Raw genomic sequence first — 18,209 nt, forward strand, 5'->3', positions numbered from 1 at the left:
CTCTACTCCATTCTGTTTAATAAGATATTCTTCCATTTACCTCATGCTTGGTAGTTAGACTTGATCTCCTTGTTTTCTTTCTCTCTTTTACACGTCCAGTCATAGTTGCATTCGGCTCAGACCCACGGTTTCATATGTTATGCTGGGCCACTGTCTAAGTGGTTTTGCTTCAGATCAGCCAATGACTTAAGTATATCTCATTTTACAGATAAGCAAACAGACTCAGAGGTTTGGGATTTCCAACTTCTAAGTAATTGTTCTTAACAGTGTCTGACTTCCTTCCTGTCCTTTTCTTTCCCTTTCTACTTCATTCCTTTAGGAGTCCTTTGCACAAAAACCAAGTATGACTCAGTAAGACAAATACGGCATGTTTGCACTCACTGGCAGAGTCTAGACCTCAAAAGTAAGACATAAATATAAAAGGTAGGACTATTTGGGTAGCCAGTGGAAGCAAGGGATGGTGGGGGTGAATGAAGTCAATATATGCATGCATAAAAATGGAGTAATGAAACCCATTAAGATTGGTTATAAAGTGGAAGGAAGCAAGGGGGAGATAAAGTAATAGAGGAAGGAGATGAATTGATCAAAATACATGTCATACACATGTGGAGATACCTCAGTAAAACTTCTCTGAACAACTGGTATATGCAAATTAAAAGAAAAAGGAATGCGTGCTTGCGCATGTTTCAAGATACTGTGCCCAAAGAGAAATGTGGAGGCATATGTGTCACTGAGGATCATGTCCTGTCTACCTTACATGAGGACCTTCCCTGGGACATGTCACCCGTTAGAATTTTCCTCAAAGCAGGATCGGTGACTTCCCACCTGGGGTAAAATCTTCAGTGCTCCTCTTTCATGTATCTGCAGCACTGTATTATTATTTAAACTGTGAACTCCACAGAAGAGGAATCTTTCTCGCCAAATACCCAACACCTGCTCAATGCTTCGCACAATGAATTGCTCATTCAGTGCTTACAAGTGATGATTCCACTTTTACCAAGGGAAAAAACTGAAGTTGGGATGGAGTTAAGAGACATCTCTAAAGCCAGGTACCAGTGGCTCCTACCTAATCTTAGCAATTTAGAAGAAGGCTGAGATCTGAGGATGGCAGGTCAAAGCCAGCTAAGGCAGAAAAGACTCTTATCTCCAACTAACCAATCAAAAATCAGAAGTGGTGCTGTGGCTCAAAGTGGTAGAATGCTAGTTCTGAACAAAAGAGCTCAGGGACAGCACCCAGGTCCTGAGTTCAAGTCCCAATATCAGCACATATACAAAAAAGAGAGACATCTCTAAAACTATGAAGCCAGATGCTCAAGATTATCTCCTGCTCCGCACAATCATCTATCTAATAATATGGCGTTAAATACTTGCAAGCCAAACCAGAAAAGTAGGTAGCAAGTAGGAAAGTACAAAGCACCACAAACAAGATATAATCACTATCATCACCATCAACACTGCAAAGCTTAACTAAAGCACTTTCTTCCATTAAAAGCACTCTGCTGAAACACTTAGAAAAACATTTCCCAGTTTGTGTATCTCAGAATCATCTTTTGCTGTAGCCCTTGCTTCAGGAAACATCCCCCATTTTAGAGAGGTTTGCTGAAATCCCCTTCTTCTCTGGAGACATTGCTAAATGCCACAGCTGCACACTGCCTGGTACTTCTGACCCTCACTGTTCCTTGAGGTTGTTTCAACAAGGGGTATTTCTATAGTTTTGTCTATGATACATGTTGAACTCTTCTAGGCAGAAGTTATGCAGGAAGATACCGTTGGTCTCAGGCAGCAAAAGCACCATGGAGCAACAAATTATGAATGAGTATCCAAAGTGGGACTTTAAGTTTACCTCAGCACCAGGCAACGAGACAATGAACTCATCTGGCTGGTGTACAGAGTATCCATAAGCAAGGGCGAGCGCATGCTCTGGAGAGGGGATACAGAAAGTACTCAAACCCTCTCATCACCATAGCCATGTTAAAGAAAAGACAGTGGCAACCACTCAGGTTGGGGTCACTGGCCAATTGTCTCAGAAAGAGACCAACCTGAAGGAGATATATTGGGAATGCTTTACTCATAAAAGAAGAGAAAGGAAGGCAAGGAAAGGAAAGGGGAAAGAAATGAAGCAGTAAGGCAGGATGGAAGGGGAAACCCTGTGGTAATATTATCGCTGTAATGGCTTAAGCTAACCCCTTGGAAATTGTACAGAAGGGTTGTCCGCTACAGCCCTGTGTGGTCAGCTGCTGCATGAGTACCTTGGTGGCAAGCAACTGCAAAGGGCACATGCTTCAGAGGGCTGTGAGTGGGCAGTGGATCTACCGGAAGCAATACTGGACAAGCATCTATACCTTTATTTTTCCTTTTCTAGGAGGTCAGAGTAGCGCCTCCCAGTGCCACCCCTAGGAACATTCTCTCTAACCACATTTCAGTTGGCCACTCCCTTGGATCTCAGGGGATCCTTTCTACCTACTCTACATCTGCCTTATAAAATTCAAAGGCATTTATTTGCAGAGTAGACACTCAGAATCATAGTCAGATGCATCAAGGCATCATTCGTACGGGGTTAGTATTAAGACTAACATAGGTATAAACTAAGAACTGAGATCTAAACATCTTTTTGTCAGCTTTGGAGAAGAAGTAGTCATTTGCATTTTCCCTGATTAAGGTGACAGTCTCCATGTTATAGATTGGCTGTGTTCAGTATTCATGAGTGATATGTTTAGACTCAAATTCAATTGAGTAAATAATAAAGCATCCTTCAGTCACAATTTCTATCTAAATCTATCTGTATACATGATCAAATCTGGTGCATTTATATCTATTTCAGTGTGACAGCATTCATTCATTTTATGCATTTATAATTGAGATGTATGTGAACAGATACAATGTCTCTAAACTCAAAGCCAATATAATACTACAAAGTTGGTGATCTGAAAGCCCACTATCACCATATGCTGAAATAAATGAATGGGGACATTAGCTAACTTCTAGAGAATGGGATAATGTAGTTCCAGAAGACTCCAAAAGTATCCAAAGGATATCCAATGCATAGAAACCCCTATATCTAGTAAGTTATCCTATCCTGACAACTATGAGATGCCTGACTCATTTGTGATAGTAAGCTACTTGTTGATAAATGCAAGTGGAATAATACATAGCCCTGTCTACAAGGAAATAGGTCTGCAGAGATTCCAAGGGTAGTTCATGCAGAAGAGTGTTCATGAGTGAGTGAGCTAGTGGATGAGGGAATGAGAAATGGATGCTGTAATAATGACAGGGGTCTAACACTATCGATGTTGTCTGTGGAAAGTGGAGAAGGCCTCCAAAGTGAAAAATAGTGTTTGTTTGTTAAAGACATTAGAATTAGTCAGGTGCTGGTGGCTCACACCTGTAATTCTAGCGACTTAGAAAGCTGAGATGTGAGGATAGCAGTTCAAAGCCAGCCTGGATAGGAAATTCCATGAGACTCTTATCTCTAATGAACCACCAGAAAACTGAAAGTGGTGCTGTGGCTTGAAGTGGTAGAGCACTAGTGTTGAGCAAAAGAGCCCAGGGACAAGTCCCATGGCCAACAAGAAAAAAAGTAAAAGACATTAGAATTTTCCAGGTAACTGAAATGGCAGCAGGGGGAACAGGCATTCCAGGAAAGACATCTGGAGATACAACCCTGTAAGCAGGACAGATGCCACAGTGTGATGTGAGGATATCAAGAGAGTTTTCTCATAGCCAGGATACAAAACAATACTTTTCAATGCTAATTACAGTTCACACTTTCAAAAGGGCTGGGAAGTTATGGGGTATTGGGCAGAGACTGGGAATGCGCATTCTCACCTTGTCTTCACCCTGGCCTGGGAAGTAGCTATGCTAGGCCCATCCTTGACCATTCACATCACAATGCCTTACACACTCACCTGCTGTTAGCTTTTGGCAACTGGTATTTATCATCTTTAAACTACCTTCTTTGATCCCCAATTTCCTTCATTGATATTCAGAGTGCCTGATAAATCTTAGAACAGGATTTTTTAAATCTCTCTTAATTTAATTGTTCTGTGAGGCTATGAGATCTGATTTGCCATGGAGGATGGATGATGGGAAAGAAGTTGACCTCTTAATATGATTGAGGCCCTACTATGTGCTAGGTGTTTTACACATATTTTGCTTTTTGAATCTTTGCAAGACTTCTATAGACATCATGAGTCTTCAAGCAGTTTTAAAAACCAGGAAACTGAGACTCAGAAAAAAATTAATTAAAAAATTAAATGTGTCATCCAGGCCACACAAATGCAGAATCAGAAGTGAAGTTGCCTTACAGAAATAAGGAAAATTCAGTGTCTAGGACTTTTCTTCTAAAACAGAAAGGACGTCCCTGTTGACTTTAGCTGTTGTGTCACTTCATTTCATCTTGGTCATTCATTCATTCTTCATACATTTACTGGGGCTTGATCATATAGGTCAAAGATAGTACAGACAGCAGCATGTTTATGGATAAGAAATGATCATCAAACATTTGTCCCTCCCTATGATACAAAATAATTGTAATGATATGTAACTGGACTCCAGCAGGTGCAGAAAAATGGAGAAGACATTTTGCAGAAGGTGGCTTTGACCTACCATGAGTAGAGAACATTGGGTCCACTGGCCACGTGAGGCCCTTGAAATCGTGTGAGCTAACCTTGACAAGGCAACAGCAGGCAAAACTCAAAGCTCAATAATTGTTGGAGCATTTTTCACAGCAACAACCAAAACTGGTGAACATCACATGCCACATGGCCCTTACAGAAGAAAAAATGAAAAGGATCCAACTTCCTATAAGAAAGCTGTAGGATTTGAATTTGCTGAGATGAACAAGAGACACGGATAGGGGAAAAGACCAAGAGTCCCACACAATATGAGAGGCAGAGAATAGCCTAGTCCTGGTATCCTTCCGCTGTTACACTTGAACGATGAGCTTTTTCTCAAGAACTAGCACAGTAAAATGTCTCTATTCCAAATGATTATTGTTCCCATCACACACCTTGAGGCAAATTAATCTATGGACACATGCCAGTGCTTTGTGTCCTACAAAAAGGGAAAACAGAACAAGTGGAGTTGCTCAGAGCTGTCCTATTATAGGGAGAAAAGAAGTAGGTATGTCATCTCAGAATGTGAGGAACTGAACACCTACTGTGCATAATCACCTGCATCAACTTTCTCTCACTAACCCTCACCAAAAAGCTACCATCCTTATTGCCATTTTTTTTTGTGTGTGGGTGTGGGGGTCAGTCATGGGGCTTGAACTCTGGGCCTGGGCGCTCTCCCTGAGCTCTTCAGCTCAAGGCTCTTGCCCTACCCCTTGAACCACAGCACCATTTCCCATTTTCTAGTGGTTAATTGGAGATAAGAGTCTCATGGACTTTAGTGTCCGGGCTGGCTTTGAACCATGATCCTCAGATCTCAGCATACTGAGCAGCTAGGGTTACAGGCATGAGCCACTGAGCCAAGCCTTTATCGCCATTTTGTAGATGAAGGAACTGAGGCTTTTAATGTGGCTCCATGATATCAAGGTAAACACTTGACAACAGCTGTTTTTTAATTCAATATACTTTGTCTTGTATGCAAGTTTACCTGGTATGGGAAAGGGAAGGGGAATCACAGAAACAGTGGGATACAGGTTGAACCAAGGCAACAGTGGTATTCACTAGACACTATGTCGGAAATGAACTTTACAACTTGAATGGTGCGGGGGGGGGGTGAAGTGAGAGAAAATGAGGGAGGCAAGCAACATGGTTAGAAAACACATGTATTCAATACCTTACTTATACAACTGTAACCCCTCTGTACATCACTTTTACAATGAAAAACTTAAAAACAAACAAACAATAAACAATGACAGGACGCCATGGTGGCTCCTGCCCGTAATCCTACAATCCTAGCTACTTAGGAGGCTGAGATCTGAGGATCGTGGTTCAAAGCCAGCCCAAGCACTAAAGTCCGTAAGACTCTTATAGCCAGTTAGCCACTAGAAAAGCAGAAGTGACAAGTGACAGGATGCTTGACTCAAGGGGTAGGGCGGTAGCCTTGAGTTGAAGAGCTCAGGGACAGCACCTAGGCCCAGAGTTTAAGCCCCGTGACTGACTGCCCCCCCTCAAAAAAAAAGACAAAAAAATACCTTGATAACAAGCCTCTTGTATCTCCCAAGAGACTGGCAGTTTTGCATAGAAATAAAGCTCTATAGGCAGATGGGCTTGTGTTTGCATCCTGGCTCTCCATCTGCCTGGATGAGGACTTTACACATGCATAGTCTATGTAGAAGTCTCTCCATCTTCTAGACTACAAAGCTTGGTGAAAAGAATGTGGATGTGCTGGGCTTGGGAAGTGTGTGGTCTGAGATTCAAAGTCCTGGCCTCACTTTTCTTCTTGGCTGTGAGATATAGACAGAGCTTCGAATCCAAGTCCTAACAGCTAAATAAAATCAAAGCAATGAGCTATATCTTGAAGGGCTTACTATCAGCATTCAGTAAGTCTGATGAATTCTAGGGACTTACTGGCAAGTCCTTTTAACTGTGTCTTTTGTGAGCTCACTCACCTTAGTGTTTTTCAGCACCAAAAACAGGATGTAACACTTAGTAGGAGCTCAAGAAGACAGGATGAATCTTGAATCTCCTCCTCTCCCTATTTCAGAAGTCTAGGGCAATGACAGGCAAATTATAGCATGTAGGCAACCTCTGGTCCACCGCTCACTGTTTATATATTTTAATGGGGTTTCCTTGGACTCGTCCGCATGCATTCAGGTGCACATTATCTCTGATTACTTTCATGTTACACAATCATAGTTAGGTAGATGCAAAGCCAAAAACATTATGAACAAGTTTGGGGACCCCTAATCTCATGTATGGATCCTTCCATTGAGAAAGAATACATAAAAGCTTCTTTGTTTAAGGGCAAGAAAAATTCTTCTATTCCTCCTCTATCAATTCTTTGTACCTTTTTTCCTAGGTTTATTCATTTTGTTCTGTTTAGCTATTTTTTTTTAATCTAGCAGTTTGGAAATCAATCTGTCTGTCTGTCTGTCTTTTTCTGTTTTTCCAATTAAAAAGCTCTACATGGGTAGAGATTTTTATGTTAAATCCTAAATCCTTAGAACCTTGACAAGCGCCTGTCACATGTTGGGCATTTCATCACTATTTGTTGACTGCATGAGAACCGGTTTCATTGAAGAGACTGTTAGTCAGAGTGTGTTGGTCAGAGTGGCTTTTGGAGGGAACATGGACCATCCTGTGAGGAAGAAATTGGGCTTTGGTTTTTTTGGACAGTCCTGGGATTTGAACTCAGGGCCTGGGCACTGTCCTTGGGCTTTCTCTACTCTTGAGTCACAGCATCACTTCCTCCTTTTTCTGTGTATGTGGTACTGAGAGGTTGAACCCAGGACTTCATGCATGCTAGGTGAGCACTCTACCACTAGGCCATGCTCTGGGCCCTTGTTTGTTTGTTCTGTTATTTTACAAAGAGGAAATGTGGACTTGTTATTTCTCAATGCTTCTGAAACTGACATACAGACATAAATCACCAAGGGATCTTGTCATGGCAGAGGGTCTCACTTAGGAGCTTTGGGCTGGTGCCCTAGGTAGTAAGCTTACCACAAGTTGCTGCTGCTGCTCCATGGCTTCTGTCCTGAGTAACAAAGATTCAAGGCTCCCTCTCATGCACAACACCAGCTTATGTGGTATGATCTCAAATATGGTTTTATGGAGGTGTCACTTCTTGTCTGTCCCTTTCTCCTTCAGTCTCCATGTCTTTCTATAAGTCTCGTCTTCACTCCTCCTAGGTGGCTCCCTATCTGGGAACACCTTGCCTTTAGAACCTTCCTTTTCTCTTCTCTTTCCACCTCTTTTCACCTTCTTCCTTTCCTACTGCTTTCTCCATAGTAACTCTGCCAAGACTTGCTGATCAAAGCAGACAGTCTTAATAGTTCTCTTCTGTTTTTAGTGCAATTGTTAAAGAAAAGTGATTGTTCTCATGACTCACCCCACTCTAGGCAAGATAGCTTCTCATCTACTCTTACTCAAAAACTTGCAGAAGCAACTTCTTATGTCGGGATATCTAGTTTGTCCACCTCAGCCCTCTGCAGCATCTGTTACTGTCAACCAACTCCTTCTTCAATGGCTTCCTCCTCTTATCTTCTTCCTACTGCTGGTCTGCAATGATGCTTAAATTATCTTTAAGTAGTTGTACAAAGGCATTGCCATTTAACAAAGCCATTTGTGAAGACTGTGAAGACTCGATCAATGTCATCCCTTTCAATATTCTCACCTATCCTTCCCCCATTTACTCCTTTCTCCTCTCTTCTTAATTTTGCAGGATATACATTGAATTTTTGTCTGAATTTTCCTTCTCTCCATTTGTCTGTCTCTTTCTGCTTGACCCCACCTTACTCCTTTCAAGTACCTACTTCCTGGTGTTTTACTTGTTGAACTTTAATTTGGGCTTTCCAAGGAATTATACTATTTGAGAACTTTTTGAATATATCATATTTATATATACTTGTACACCAACAAACATATTTACTTATGAGATCATATGCTAAATCGAACTCCCACCTACAAGAGAAAACATGTACCCTTTGTCTCTTTGGATCTAACTTACTTTACTTAAGATAACTTTTCACAAATCTTCATATTCTTTACAAATGCTACAATATCATTCTTTCTAATGGATAGGTAAAATTCTATTACGCACATATCACACACACACACACACACACACACACACACATACACACACACACACCACACACACACATCACACTTTCTTGACCAATTTGTCCATTGAGATTCATCTGGGAGGATTCTATTCCTTGGCTTTGGTGAGCATAGTGACCATGATTGTATCTTGGTTTGTAATCTTTTGGGTAAGTGCCAAGGAGTGAAACTGCTGGCTCATAAGGTAGATTTATGTTTAATTTTTTGGAAAAACCTCCATACTGTTTGAGTGGTTGAATAAGTCTAAATTTCAACCAACACTATAAGAGTTCCCTTGTGAAACTTTTCTCATCACTCCTGGACCTCAGCCCTTGTTTTCTCTGCTTTCTAATCTTTCTTTAGTTCCAGTTTCATTCATCCCATACTCCTATCTGCTATCTCTGAGAAAGGCTTCAAATATCTGCTTCCCATTGAAATACCATTTCTGTATGCCCAAGGCTTCATGGGACATTCTTGCTTGGAAATTCCATCAGAATTCTGGGCCCCATATATTTAAAATCATATTTATTCCCTTTGTTGCAAGCCACCCTCCCCACCCCTAGATGGTCTTGTTGAGGGGAGCAGGGACTGGTGCCATCCAGAATGCCTAAGAGTTCCCCCACCCCATTGTGGAAGGTTAACAATGGTACAGCCCAGCCACCTGGACCTCCCCACCCCAATGAGGAGGGATATGTGGTACAGCCCAGCCACCTTTGCCCTTCTAGGGAGGGACAACCTTGACCTCCCCACCCCCACGAGGAGGGATATCCGCTTGGGTGGGGAGGGGCCTGGCTTTGTGTGGAGACCTTTCCAATTTGCGCGCCAATTCCAACTAAGGTGATAGGTAAATTCAAACACTGGACTGTGACCCTATTGGCTACCTGCGCGTGGCCGGAGGTATCCCATTGGCCACCTGTGTGACCAGGTGTGACCGCATGGGTTTTGCCCTTAAAAACCCTGTGTGAGAGCTGCTCAGGGTCGCAGCGTCAGCTCCCGAGTTTGCACCGTGTCCCTGGCTGGTCAGTTCACCACCATCTATTTCCCCAATAAATTCATCTTTTTATATGAGACTGTCTCTGTGTGGTGGACTCTGGTGGGACGTGGAATCCCCTCCTCTTGACCCCATAACAGTCTCTGTTTCTAAAAGTCTATTCTCCATTCTGACCGTTGCGGAGCATGACTTACCTACTCTGAGCAATTTCTGTACCATTAAATAGGGATAACCATAGCTCTCAGACTGGGCCGTCATGAAAACTTACTGAGCTAATGCATGCACTAGGTTCTTGGAAAGTATTGTTACTTTCACTTTGTCTTCTCCTTGCCAGATGATTAAAATACCTTATCTGTTCAGTTTTCTTAGTGCTTAGATGGTTCATCTTCTCTGGCAAGTAGAGGTTAGGGATAAGGAGATGAGGCTTAAGAGAAAATCCAACTACCTATCTCATCTTTAAAGAAGGCAAAACGGGGGCAGATTCTTGCTCAGCAGTGACATACCATAAATAACACTCAGGGTGCTATAAATTTATGGATATTATTATGGAATATCTATGCTCCATCCACATGCATATGTTTTTTTAGTACTGGCACTCATTTTATATTCTAGGGCTTGGGATATTGAACTCCATGTCAGTAACAAATGCAAGGCCTTTGCTTAAATTGCACCTGAACTATAAGTATTTACATATTTACCACTTCTATTTCCATCTGCTCAGCTCTGATTTTACCACAATGACTAGTATAGCAGAAATCCAGCCTCTAGTGACAGTACTAGTTATACTAGCTAATACATGGAAGGAGTGATGTGTGCAGTTTGTTCTGGATCACACACACACACACACACACACACAAACACACACACTCCATGAAAGTCCGTGGAAGACCTGATGAGCTTCCAGCTAGAAAGCATTCTTTCTGCCCAGACCCTTAGAGTTTCTGAAAGGAGAAAAAAAGAAAACTAACATTTCATGGTCACTGACTTTGTGCGAGGTGCTTTACAAACTCATCTTGTTTCCTCTTCTAGGTAACTTTATGAGTTAGGCACTGTGATCATTTTAGAATTCAGAAAAAATGAGACTCAATGAGTTTTGAATACTTGCTCACAACCACTATACAACCACTGAGGGAATGACAGGAAAAAGACTTGAGCACAGACATGCAGGAGCCCTAAAGGGCACTTGCTTTCCATTTCAACAACAATATCATTTCCTGTTTTCATGGATGCTGTTCCAACCAATCAGAATGTTTATTTCTCCAGCAGTGAAAACAATCCATTCTTAAATACACTGACAATGGTCCCTTGCCATATTAATGATCTAAGTTACACAGCTATGTATTCCTATACCACAGCATATATAGACGCCCCTCAGATGACATGTGAATTATTTGATTTTTATGCTGATCTCTGATAGGCTTGAGCATCATGATGGTGCAGTTTAAGGTTTTACTCATTTCTCTGTCTACTCTGGAATGTAATGTGCACGTGTATGCATCTTTTTATTGACTGAACAAATGAATGAAAGGATAAATGAAGGAATGAATGAATAGAAAAAGTCCTTCAGGACTTCACTGGCACTTATATAACAATGTTGGTAGTACCGTTGTCTTATGAGCTCATCATGTGGCTCTAACTGGACAGAGTGAATGGGGAAGCAACTTTTCTGCTTCCATCTTCATTGGTGGAAGTTTTGGCAGATGGTCACCAACAGGCAAGCTTCTCTCACAAGGCTAGGTTTGCCAGGGATGAGGAAAGACACAGAATTGGGTGGGAATATTCTTTACCAGTATTCTGTGTTTTAATCTCACCATTTTTGCTAGTTAGATCTGAAATGAGTTCATGTATCTTTCTTGCAAACTCAATTTACAACAATAGAAAATTCACTTTGGGAACTTGGGACAACTTAAATTGAATGTGGTTTTCTAACTTTTTCTTTTTGTTATTCAAGATCTATTAGATGTAGTTCTCCACCCTGCCTCTTCCTTCATGCTTTGAAGAGCTGTGCTTTATCAATGAGAAACCCAATCACTTTTATTTAGCTTGTACAAAGCACTTTAAAAGGCTAGCAGCCATAAGGAATTGCAAACAAGTGCCCTGGTAACATAAGATGACTAATGTTAAACACCAAACAGAATTTCAACCCCAAACAAAGACCTTGGATGTTTACTGTCACCAGTGAGCCTGGGTATAGTCCTTACAATAGAGCAGAAACAACCAGTAGACTCCTTCCTAACCCTGAGGCTTCAGGGCTCAACCTTCCCCAGGTAGATACAAATGAACTCAGATGTTCTGGAGATTCTGTGATTCTGTTTTCAAATCTTATGGCAGGACTGGGTCCTTCTCTTGCGGAAATCCAGGAATTCCTAACTAGAATATTACACTCCATCTCTCCCAGCTCTAAAAAATGGGGCGGGGGGGGGGAGGAGGGACGAGGGAGAATAAGATGGTAGAAACAAAACAGACTTGAACAATGGCAGTGCATTTTCAAATGGCAAACATCTACAAAAAAATAACGTAAGAGCTACAGAGGACTTGACAAAAGTGGATACAAGAAAGCAAGAGACAATCAGTTGGTGCACAAAATGCATGCCACAGGTTCCCCTATGGGGCCACGAAGCAGTCAACACCGACTGGATACTTACAAGTAATAGGAGTAGGAATAAGCATTTCTTCTATATATTGGTGGGCAGTCAGATGAAGGAAATGTCCAAAAAGGGGGAAAAAAGAAAAAGACAAACAAACAAGAATTAGATTTATATGAAATCTTAATTCTTACATTATTTCAGCATCCCTCACCTCAAGGAGATGAAATTTCTCTACTAATCAGAGTCTTTGAATGGAGGAGGAAGTAAGAGAGGCCTCGCATATGATACCTTGGGCCAAGGAAGACAAATTTCAGGGTGGGCTGCTTTCCTTGTTTGAAAGAGTTCTTTATGGCCAACTAAAATGAAGTTCCTATAATGATGGGTCTTGGGGGGTCTTTAAGGTGCATCTTACAATTTGTGTGCCATACTTCTATATAAAACCCAGTGATTTCTTCTCTCTTCTCTGTTTCAGGTCAAACCAGAATTTGGTAAGGTAATGACAAGACAAAGGAACATATTGCCAGTGACCCAACGTGGCTCCCCAGTGATTCACTCATTGCCCACACCCACACATAGACTGAGTCAGGACTGGACCTGTGCCACCAATAGAATGTAGTAGGAGTTATAATCTGGAGTTTTCACAATCTAGACATAAAAGAAGCTTTATCTGGATGTTTGGACTCTTCTTTGGATGTTGGAGTCTCCATGTAAGCCCAACTTTCACCTAGGCTGGAGAAATCACATAGAAAGACCCTGAGATCTCTAAAGAGAAAGAAAATACCTAGGTAGTACCTAGCCATTCCAGCTCTAGACAATAAGGTTCTCTAAGCGGAGATCTTTGAGATCACGACCGAGAAACAAATCATTTTGAGAAGCCCTGTGCAACATGAAGATGCATCCCAAGCAATGGGTTGCTATCTCTAAGTGTTGAGATGTTTGATGGTCACGTGTTATGTAGAAAGACCATGCAAAATCCAACTCCATCATGAAAGGACATCGTATGGAGGAAGAGGGCTTTCAACTTCTGTGGGAACCAATTCTGTGCCTGTGTTCTCTCTTATTGCTCATATTAGTGTACAAAATTGTGTTTCTAGGAGCTTGGGGGTTCCTCAAGGCAACTTCATTGTGCAGAGGAGGATACTAAGAAGATGGGGTTACTGGCACTCAACCATGCACCCAAACCAGAGCATCTCAGATTTTTTTTTCTGGCCATGGGGCTTGAACTCTGGGCCTGGGCACTGTCCCTGAGCTCTTCAGCTCAAGGCTAGCACCTTACCTCTGGGTCTGGGCATTGTCCCTGAGTTCTTCCATTCAAGGCTACCACCCTACCCAGGAGCCACAGCGCCATTTCCTGTTTTCTAGTGGTTAATTGGAGATATGTCTCATGGAATTCAGTGCCTGAGATGGCTTTGAACTGTGATCCTCAGATCTCAGCCTCCTGAGTAGCTAGGATTACAGGCATGAGCCACTGCACCTGGCTCTATCATCTCAGATTTCTAACCTATTTTCTAAGCAGGGGCATTATCTCAGATACCATCTGGCTAAGAATTCAAGCCTCAAAAGAAATCACAATCTTCAATTTCTTCCTAATATCCTCACTAGCTCTTCATTTCTGAATATCACAAACCTCAAATACAGTCCATGATATTCCCCTGGTTGTAATTTGTCTTGTGTTGGGAGACAATAAATAGAATGTTTTTATTTCACATCAAGCTTCACTACACTGACATTAAGTGATCCATTTGAGGATTGAGAAAAATTGCTAGAAAATTCAGGTTCCCAAATCTGAGTAAGCAAGAATAGTTTCCTGCCTTCCTGAATTATTTGATTAATTGCAGCCATTATCCCATCTGCTTGTCACAGGAAGACAGTAACTTTATAACTGCAGAGGCATGAACACTTATTCTGACTTCTACTTTTCAGATGTGAAGTGGCCTCAGCCCCAAGACAGGCTATCTTGAGGTTTTCTGTTCACTATGAGCAAAGCCTACCCTGGCAACCCCATAGTCCCAGAAGGAAAGTGGCTGAAAGAAAAGAAGACATACAAACTCATGGCCAATATAGAAGACCTAGAAACCCAGAAAACGCTTCAGTGTCCTGGACCAAAAAAACAGTGGGTCTGGCTGCTGAAAGCATAAAACATTCAGAACTGTGGTGGATGGAGAGTCAATAAACCATGTCAAGTCATCAAAACCTGCCACTGACTATGCAGGTTGCCCTTGCAAAGAGATTGTTCCTGAACTTCCTACCATCTGACTCAGGACCTAGAAATGTTAGTACTCAGGGATGCAAAGCTTAGGATATTTGTGATGAACATTTCCAAATATCTGTGGCCACAGTCTGAACACCCCTTCTGAGACATATGGGAACTTCATCTCTAAATCCGTGTCCATGATATCAAAGGTGAGATCTTTGGGAGTAATGGGGATCAGACAGGATCATCAGAATGTGGCTCCCTTACTGGGACTGGTGGCTTTATAAAAAAAGAGGAGGAGAGAGTTGATGCACACTTGTTGTCTCACATCCTGTGACATGGCAAGAAGACACTTCCCAGAGGCAGGGCAGATAACAGCGCCATTCTTTCAGATTTCCAAGCCCATAGCACTACAAGACATAAATAATTTCTCCTCTTTATAAACTAACCAGTCTCACTGACTTTGTTATGTACAAAAACAGATGAAGACACCTATGTTCTCCATATTGTCATCTATCACCTCCATAATGATCACAATTAATCCAATAATTCAGGAAGGCAAGAAACTATTCTTACTTACTCAGATCTGGAAACCTGAATTTTCGAGTAATTTTTTCCCCAATCCTCAAATGGATCACTTGATGGCAGTGCAGTGAAACTGAGCTGAGAACCCAGAGGATTTCAAGAGCCAGTGTTGCTGTGTGTAACATCAAAGGCAAACTGACTCCTCCCCTTCAGAACTGTACCAAAGGGTGGGAATAGACAACCACAGCTCAAAGCAGCTTTGAAGAGTGAAAATATAAGGTGCATGAGTACGTCAAGTACAGTCACTCATTAGCTGCAGTGCCTTGAGCAAGTCATTAAATAGTCCTGAATTCAACTGTTTCCATCTCAAACTTGGGACCATAATTACATAGTCTAAAAGTTATCATTGCCATTGGCACTAAATTATATTATTTACATGATGTTCAAATTGGATGTGACAAGCTGATTTTATGTAAATTATGTTAGTGTAAATTTGCATTAGGTTAGATACATCTATACTTGGATGACACTAAGGATGGATAAAGGATGGTTTATGCCATCACAGATGTATACTGTTCTACATTCTGGCTATGAGGAAAAGTGTTCACTTCTTTAGGGATAATAAAATAGGAATAAATAAAACTATGTAGGTAGCACTTACAATGTGCTAGACATTGTTTATAATGCTCATTTTCCCCCCCAGTGGTACTGGGGGAGAGGAGGTATTGAACCTGTGGATTTGCTTGCTAAGTGCTCTACCATTTAAACACCCTCCCCCCATCATTCTATTTATTTATTTATCCATTCATTCATTTTTGCTGGTCCTGGGGCTTGAACTCAGAGTCTGGGTATTATTCCTGAGTTTTTGTGCTCAAAGCTAGCTCTCCACCACTTGAGAGCACAGTATACCTTCTGGATTTTGTAGATAATTACAGCATTGGCATTCACTGGACACTATGTTGAAAATAAATTATACAACTTGTGAGTGGAAATGGGAAGAAAAAACTGGGAGAGAGCAATTGAAGGGATGAAATTTCCACAAAAGAGTGTACTCTTGCTGGGCGTGTTGGTCTACATCTGTAATCCTAACTACTCAGGAGGCTGAGAGCTGAGGATCAAGGTTCAAAGCCAGCCTGGGCACAGAAGGAGCTGAGACCCTTATCTCCAGTTAACTGCTAGGAAATGGGAAGTGGGGCTTGGCTCAAGGGTAGGACAGTAGCTTTGAGCTGAAGAGCTCAGGGATAGCGCCCAGGCAGAGTTCATGCCCCATAACCCACAAAAAAAAAAAAAGGTGTACTCTTTACCCGATTTACATAACTGTAACCCCTCTGTACATCATCTTTATAATAGGAAATTTTATTTTTGTCAGTTGTGAGACTTGAACTCGGGGCCTGCTTGATATCCCTAAGCTTCTTTGTGTTCAAAGCTAATGCTCTATTACCTGAGTCATAGCACCACTTCCAGTTTTGAGTAGTTAATTGGAGGACTCTTCTGCCTGGGCTGGCTTTGAACCGCAATCCTCAGATCACAGCCTCTTGAGTAATTAGGATTACAGATGTGAACTACCGGTGACCACTTAAAAAAATTTTTTTTTTAAAAAGAAGCTCTTGGACTTGAGGCATGAGCCTGAGATCTCGGCCTCTTGGATAGCTAGGATTACAGGCACCAGCCACCAATGGCACCTGGCTCAGTTCTCTTTTCAATTGTTTGCTTTTTCACTGCAGGATTTTGCTTTTTGTCAATCCTGGTCTGGACTGCACTCTTCCTATTTGTGCTTTTGTTGCTGGGATAATAAGCAGGCACCACCCAAACATTGATTGAAATCCAGTTTCATGAATTTTTATTCTCAGGGTGACCTTGAACCACAATCCCCTGATTTCCACCTTCCAAATAGCTAGGATTCCAGGCTTGAGCCACTACACTTAGCTTATTCTGAAATCATTTAAAGATTGTTTTACTCACATATATTAGTAAAACAAGGGGAATTTCATTGTAATATTTCCATGCATGCACATGAAGTACCCCATCTGACTGTTCAGATAAATGTTACTGTTATCCCTTCACTTTGCAGATGAGGAAACGGAGGCAAAGAAAGTTGAAGGCATTTCTTTAAGGTTATGTGCATAGTAAGCCAAATTTGATATCATCATTGCTCTTATGCTCTTGAACACCACAGTGCCTCTGCTGTCTTGAAGTCAAGCAGGAAAGCAAATTATTGTTAATGGACCAGGCTCCCACTAGAGAAGACTCGTGCCTTATCTCTTTTAATCACCCCCACCCCTCAGCTCCATGGAACAGACATAGCTGTTCTCATTTTTAGATGGGGAATCTAAGGCTCGAAAAGATCATTTGTCAATAGGTCAAAGCTTCTGTCCTGAGATGGACCTTCTTCACATTGAGCAGCCACCTCCACTTGGGCCGTAGGCTGCATTTAGTACTCTGACTCAACCTTCTCTACTGACCTCTGTCTCAGCCACCTCTTCTTGACAACACGCTTCTTTAGTCTCAGAGTTCATCTTCTAAACAGCTTTTCTGAGTTACTCTGAGGTCATCAAAAGCCAGTGTTATCCCTGATCTGGCTTCATAGAAGCTAGAACAATGGTAACTGGCAATATTGCTTCAATATTACCCTTTCTTAATTAAACTGCCACTTCGGTCAGGGAAGCCTCTCAGCATTTTCTTCTGTGACCAAAACACAAGATACATGTGTGTTTTCTCTAAGCTTTGAAGAAGATTTGTGAAAGGTCTAAATTTACAATGATATGGTGATATTGCAAGTAGCAGATTGCCTAAAACCAAAAATTTTGAGCAGGAAGACAGTTGCTTAGGTGACAAAAACAACAATAATCTGAAACTTAATAAATCACATACTGCAGAAGCTTCTTTATATTTGGCTGAGAATGTTGACTTCAGGCAAAGTTTCTCTTTGTTCCATACCTTACAGGACTGGGTTGTCTATCTAATTACCCATTTGACTGACCTCTTACTGATCCATGTAGTCCATCCATCCATCCATCCATCCATCCATCCATCCATCCGTCTATCCATCCATCCATCCATCCATCCATCCATCCCATCTTCTGACCTTTCTCTCAACAACCATCTAAGAACAAATACTTCCTTTGCATAAATCTACTGAACTCACTTATCTATCCATTCACTTATCTACTCATTCATTCAACAATTCATCATCCATGTCT

At 41.5% G+C, this 18,209-nt stretch overlaps 1 protein-coding gene across 1 annotated transcript in view; it reads right to left on the reverse strand.

Moving 5' to 3' along the window:
* Ptprt (protein tyrosine phosphatase receptor type T) overlaps positions 1-18,209 on the reverse strand; it is a 679,440-nt gene that overhangs the window by 120,084 nt on the left and 541,147 nt on the right. The window contains exon 14 of the mRNA XM_090352716.1: positions 12,348-12,377. Within this exon, the coding sequence (XP_090208842.1) occupies positions 12,348-12,377 (30 nt within the window). The remainder of the gene's footprint in view (positions 1-12,347; positions 12,378-18,209) is intronic.

This window comes from Megascapheus bottae, chromosome 18, assembly GCF_031878675.1.
Source record: "Megascapheus bottae isolate mThoBot1 chromosome 18, mThoBot2.hap1, whole genome shotgun sequence".
Taxonomy (NCBI): Eukaryota; Metazoa; Chordata; class Mammalia; order Rodentia; family Geomyidae; genus Megascapheus; species Megascapheus bottae.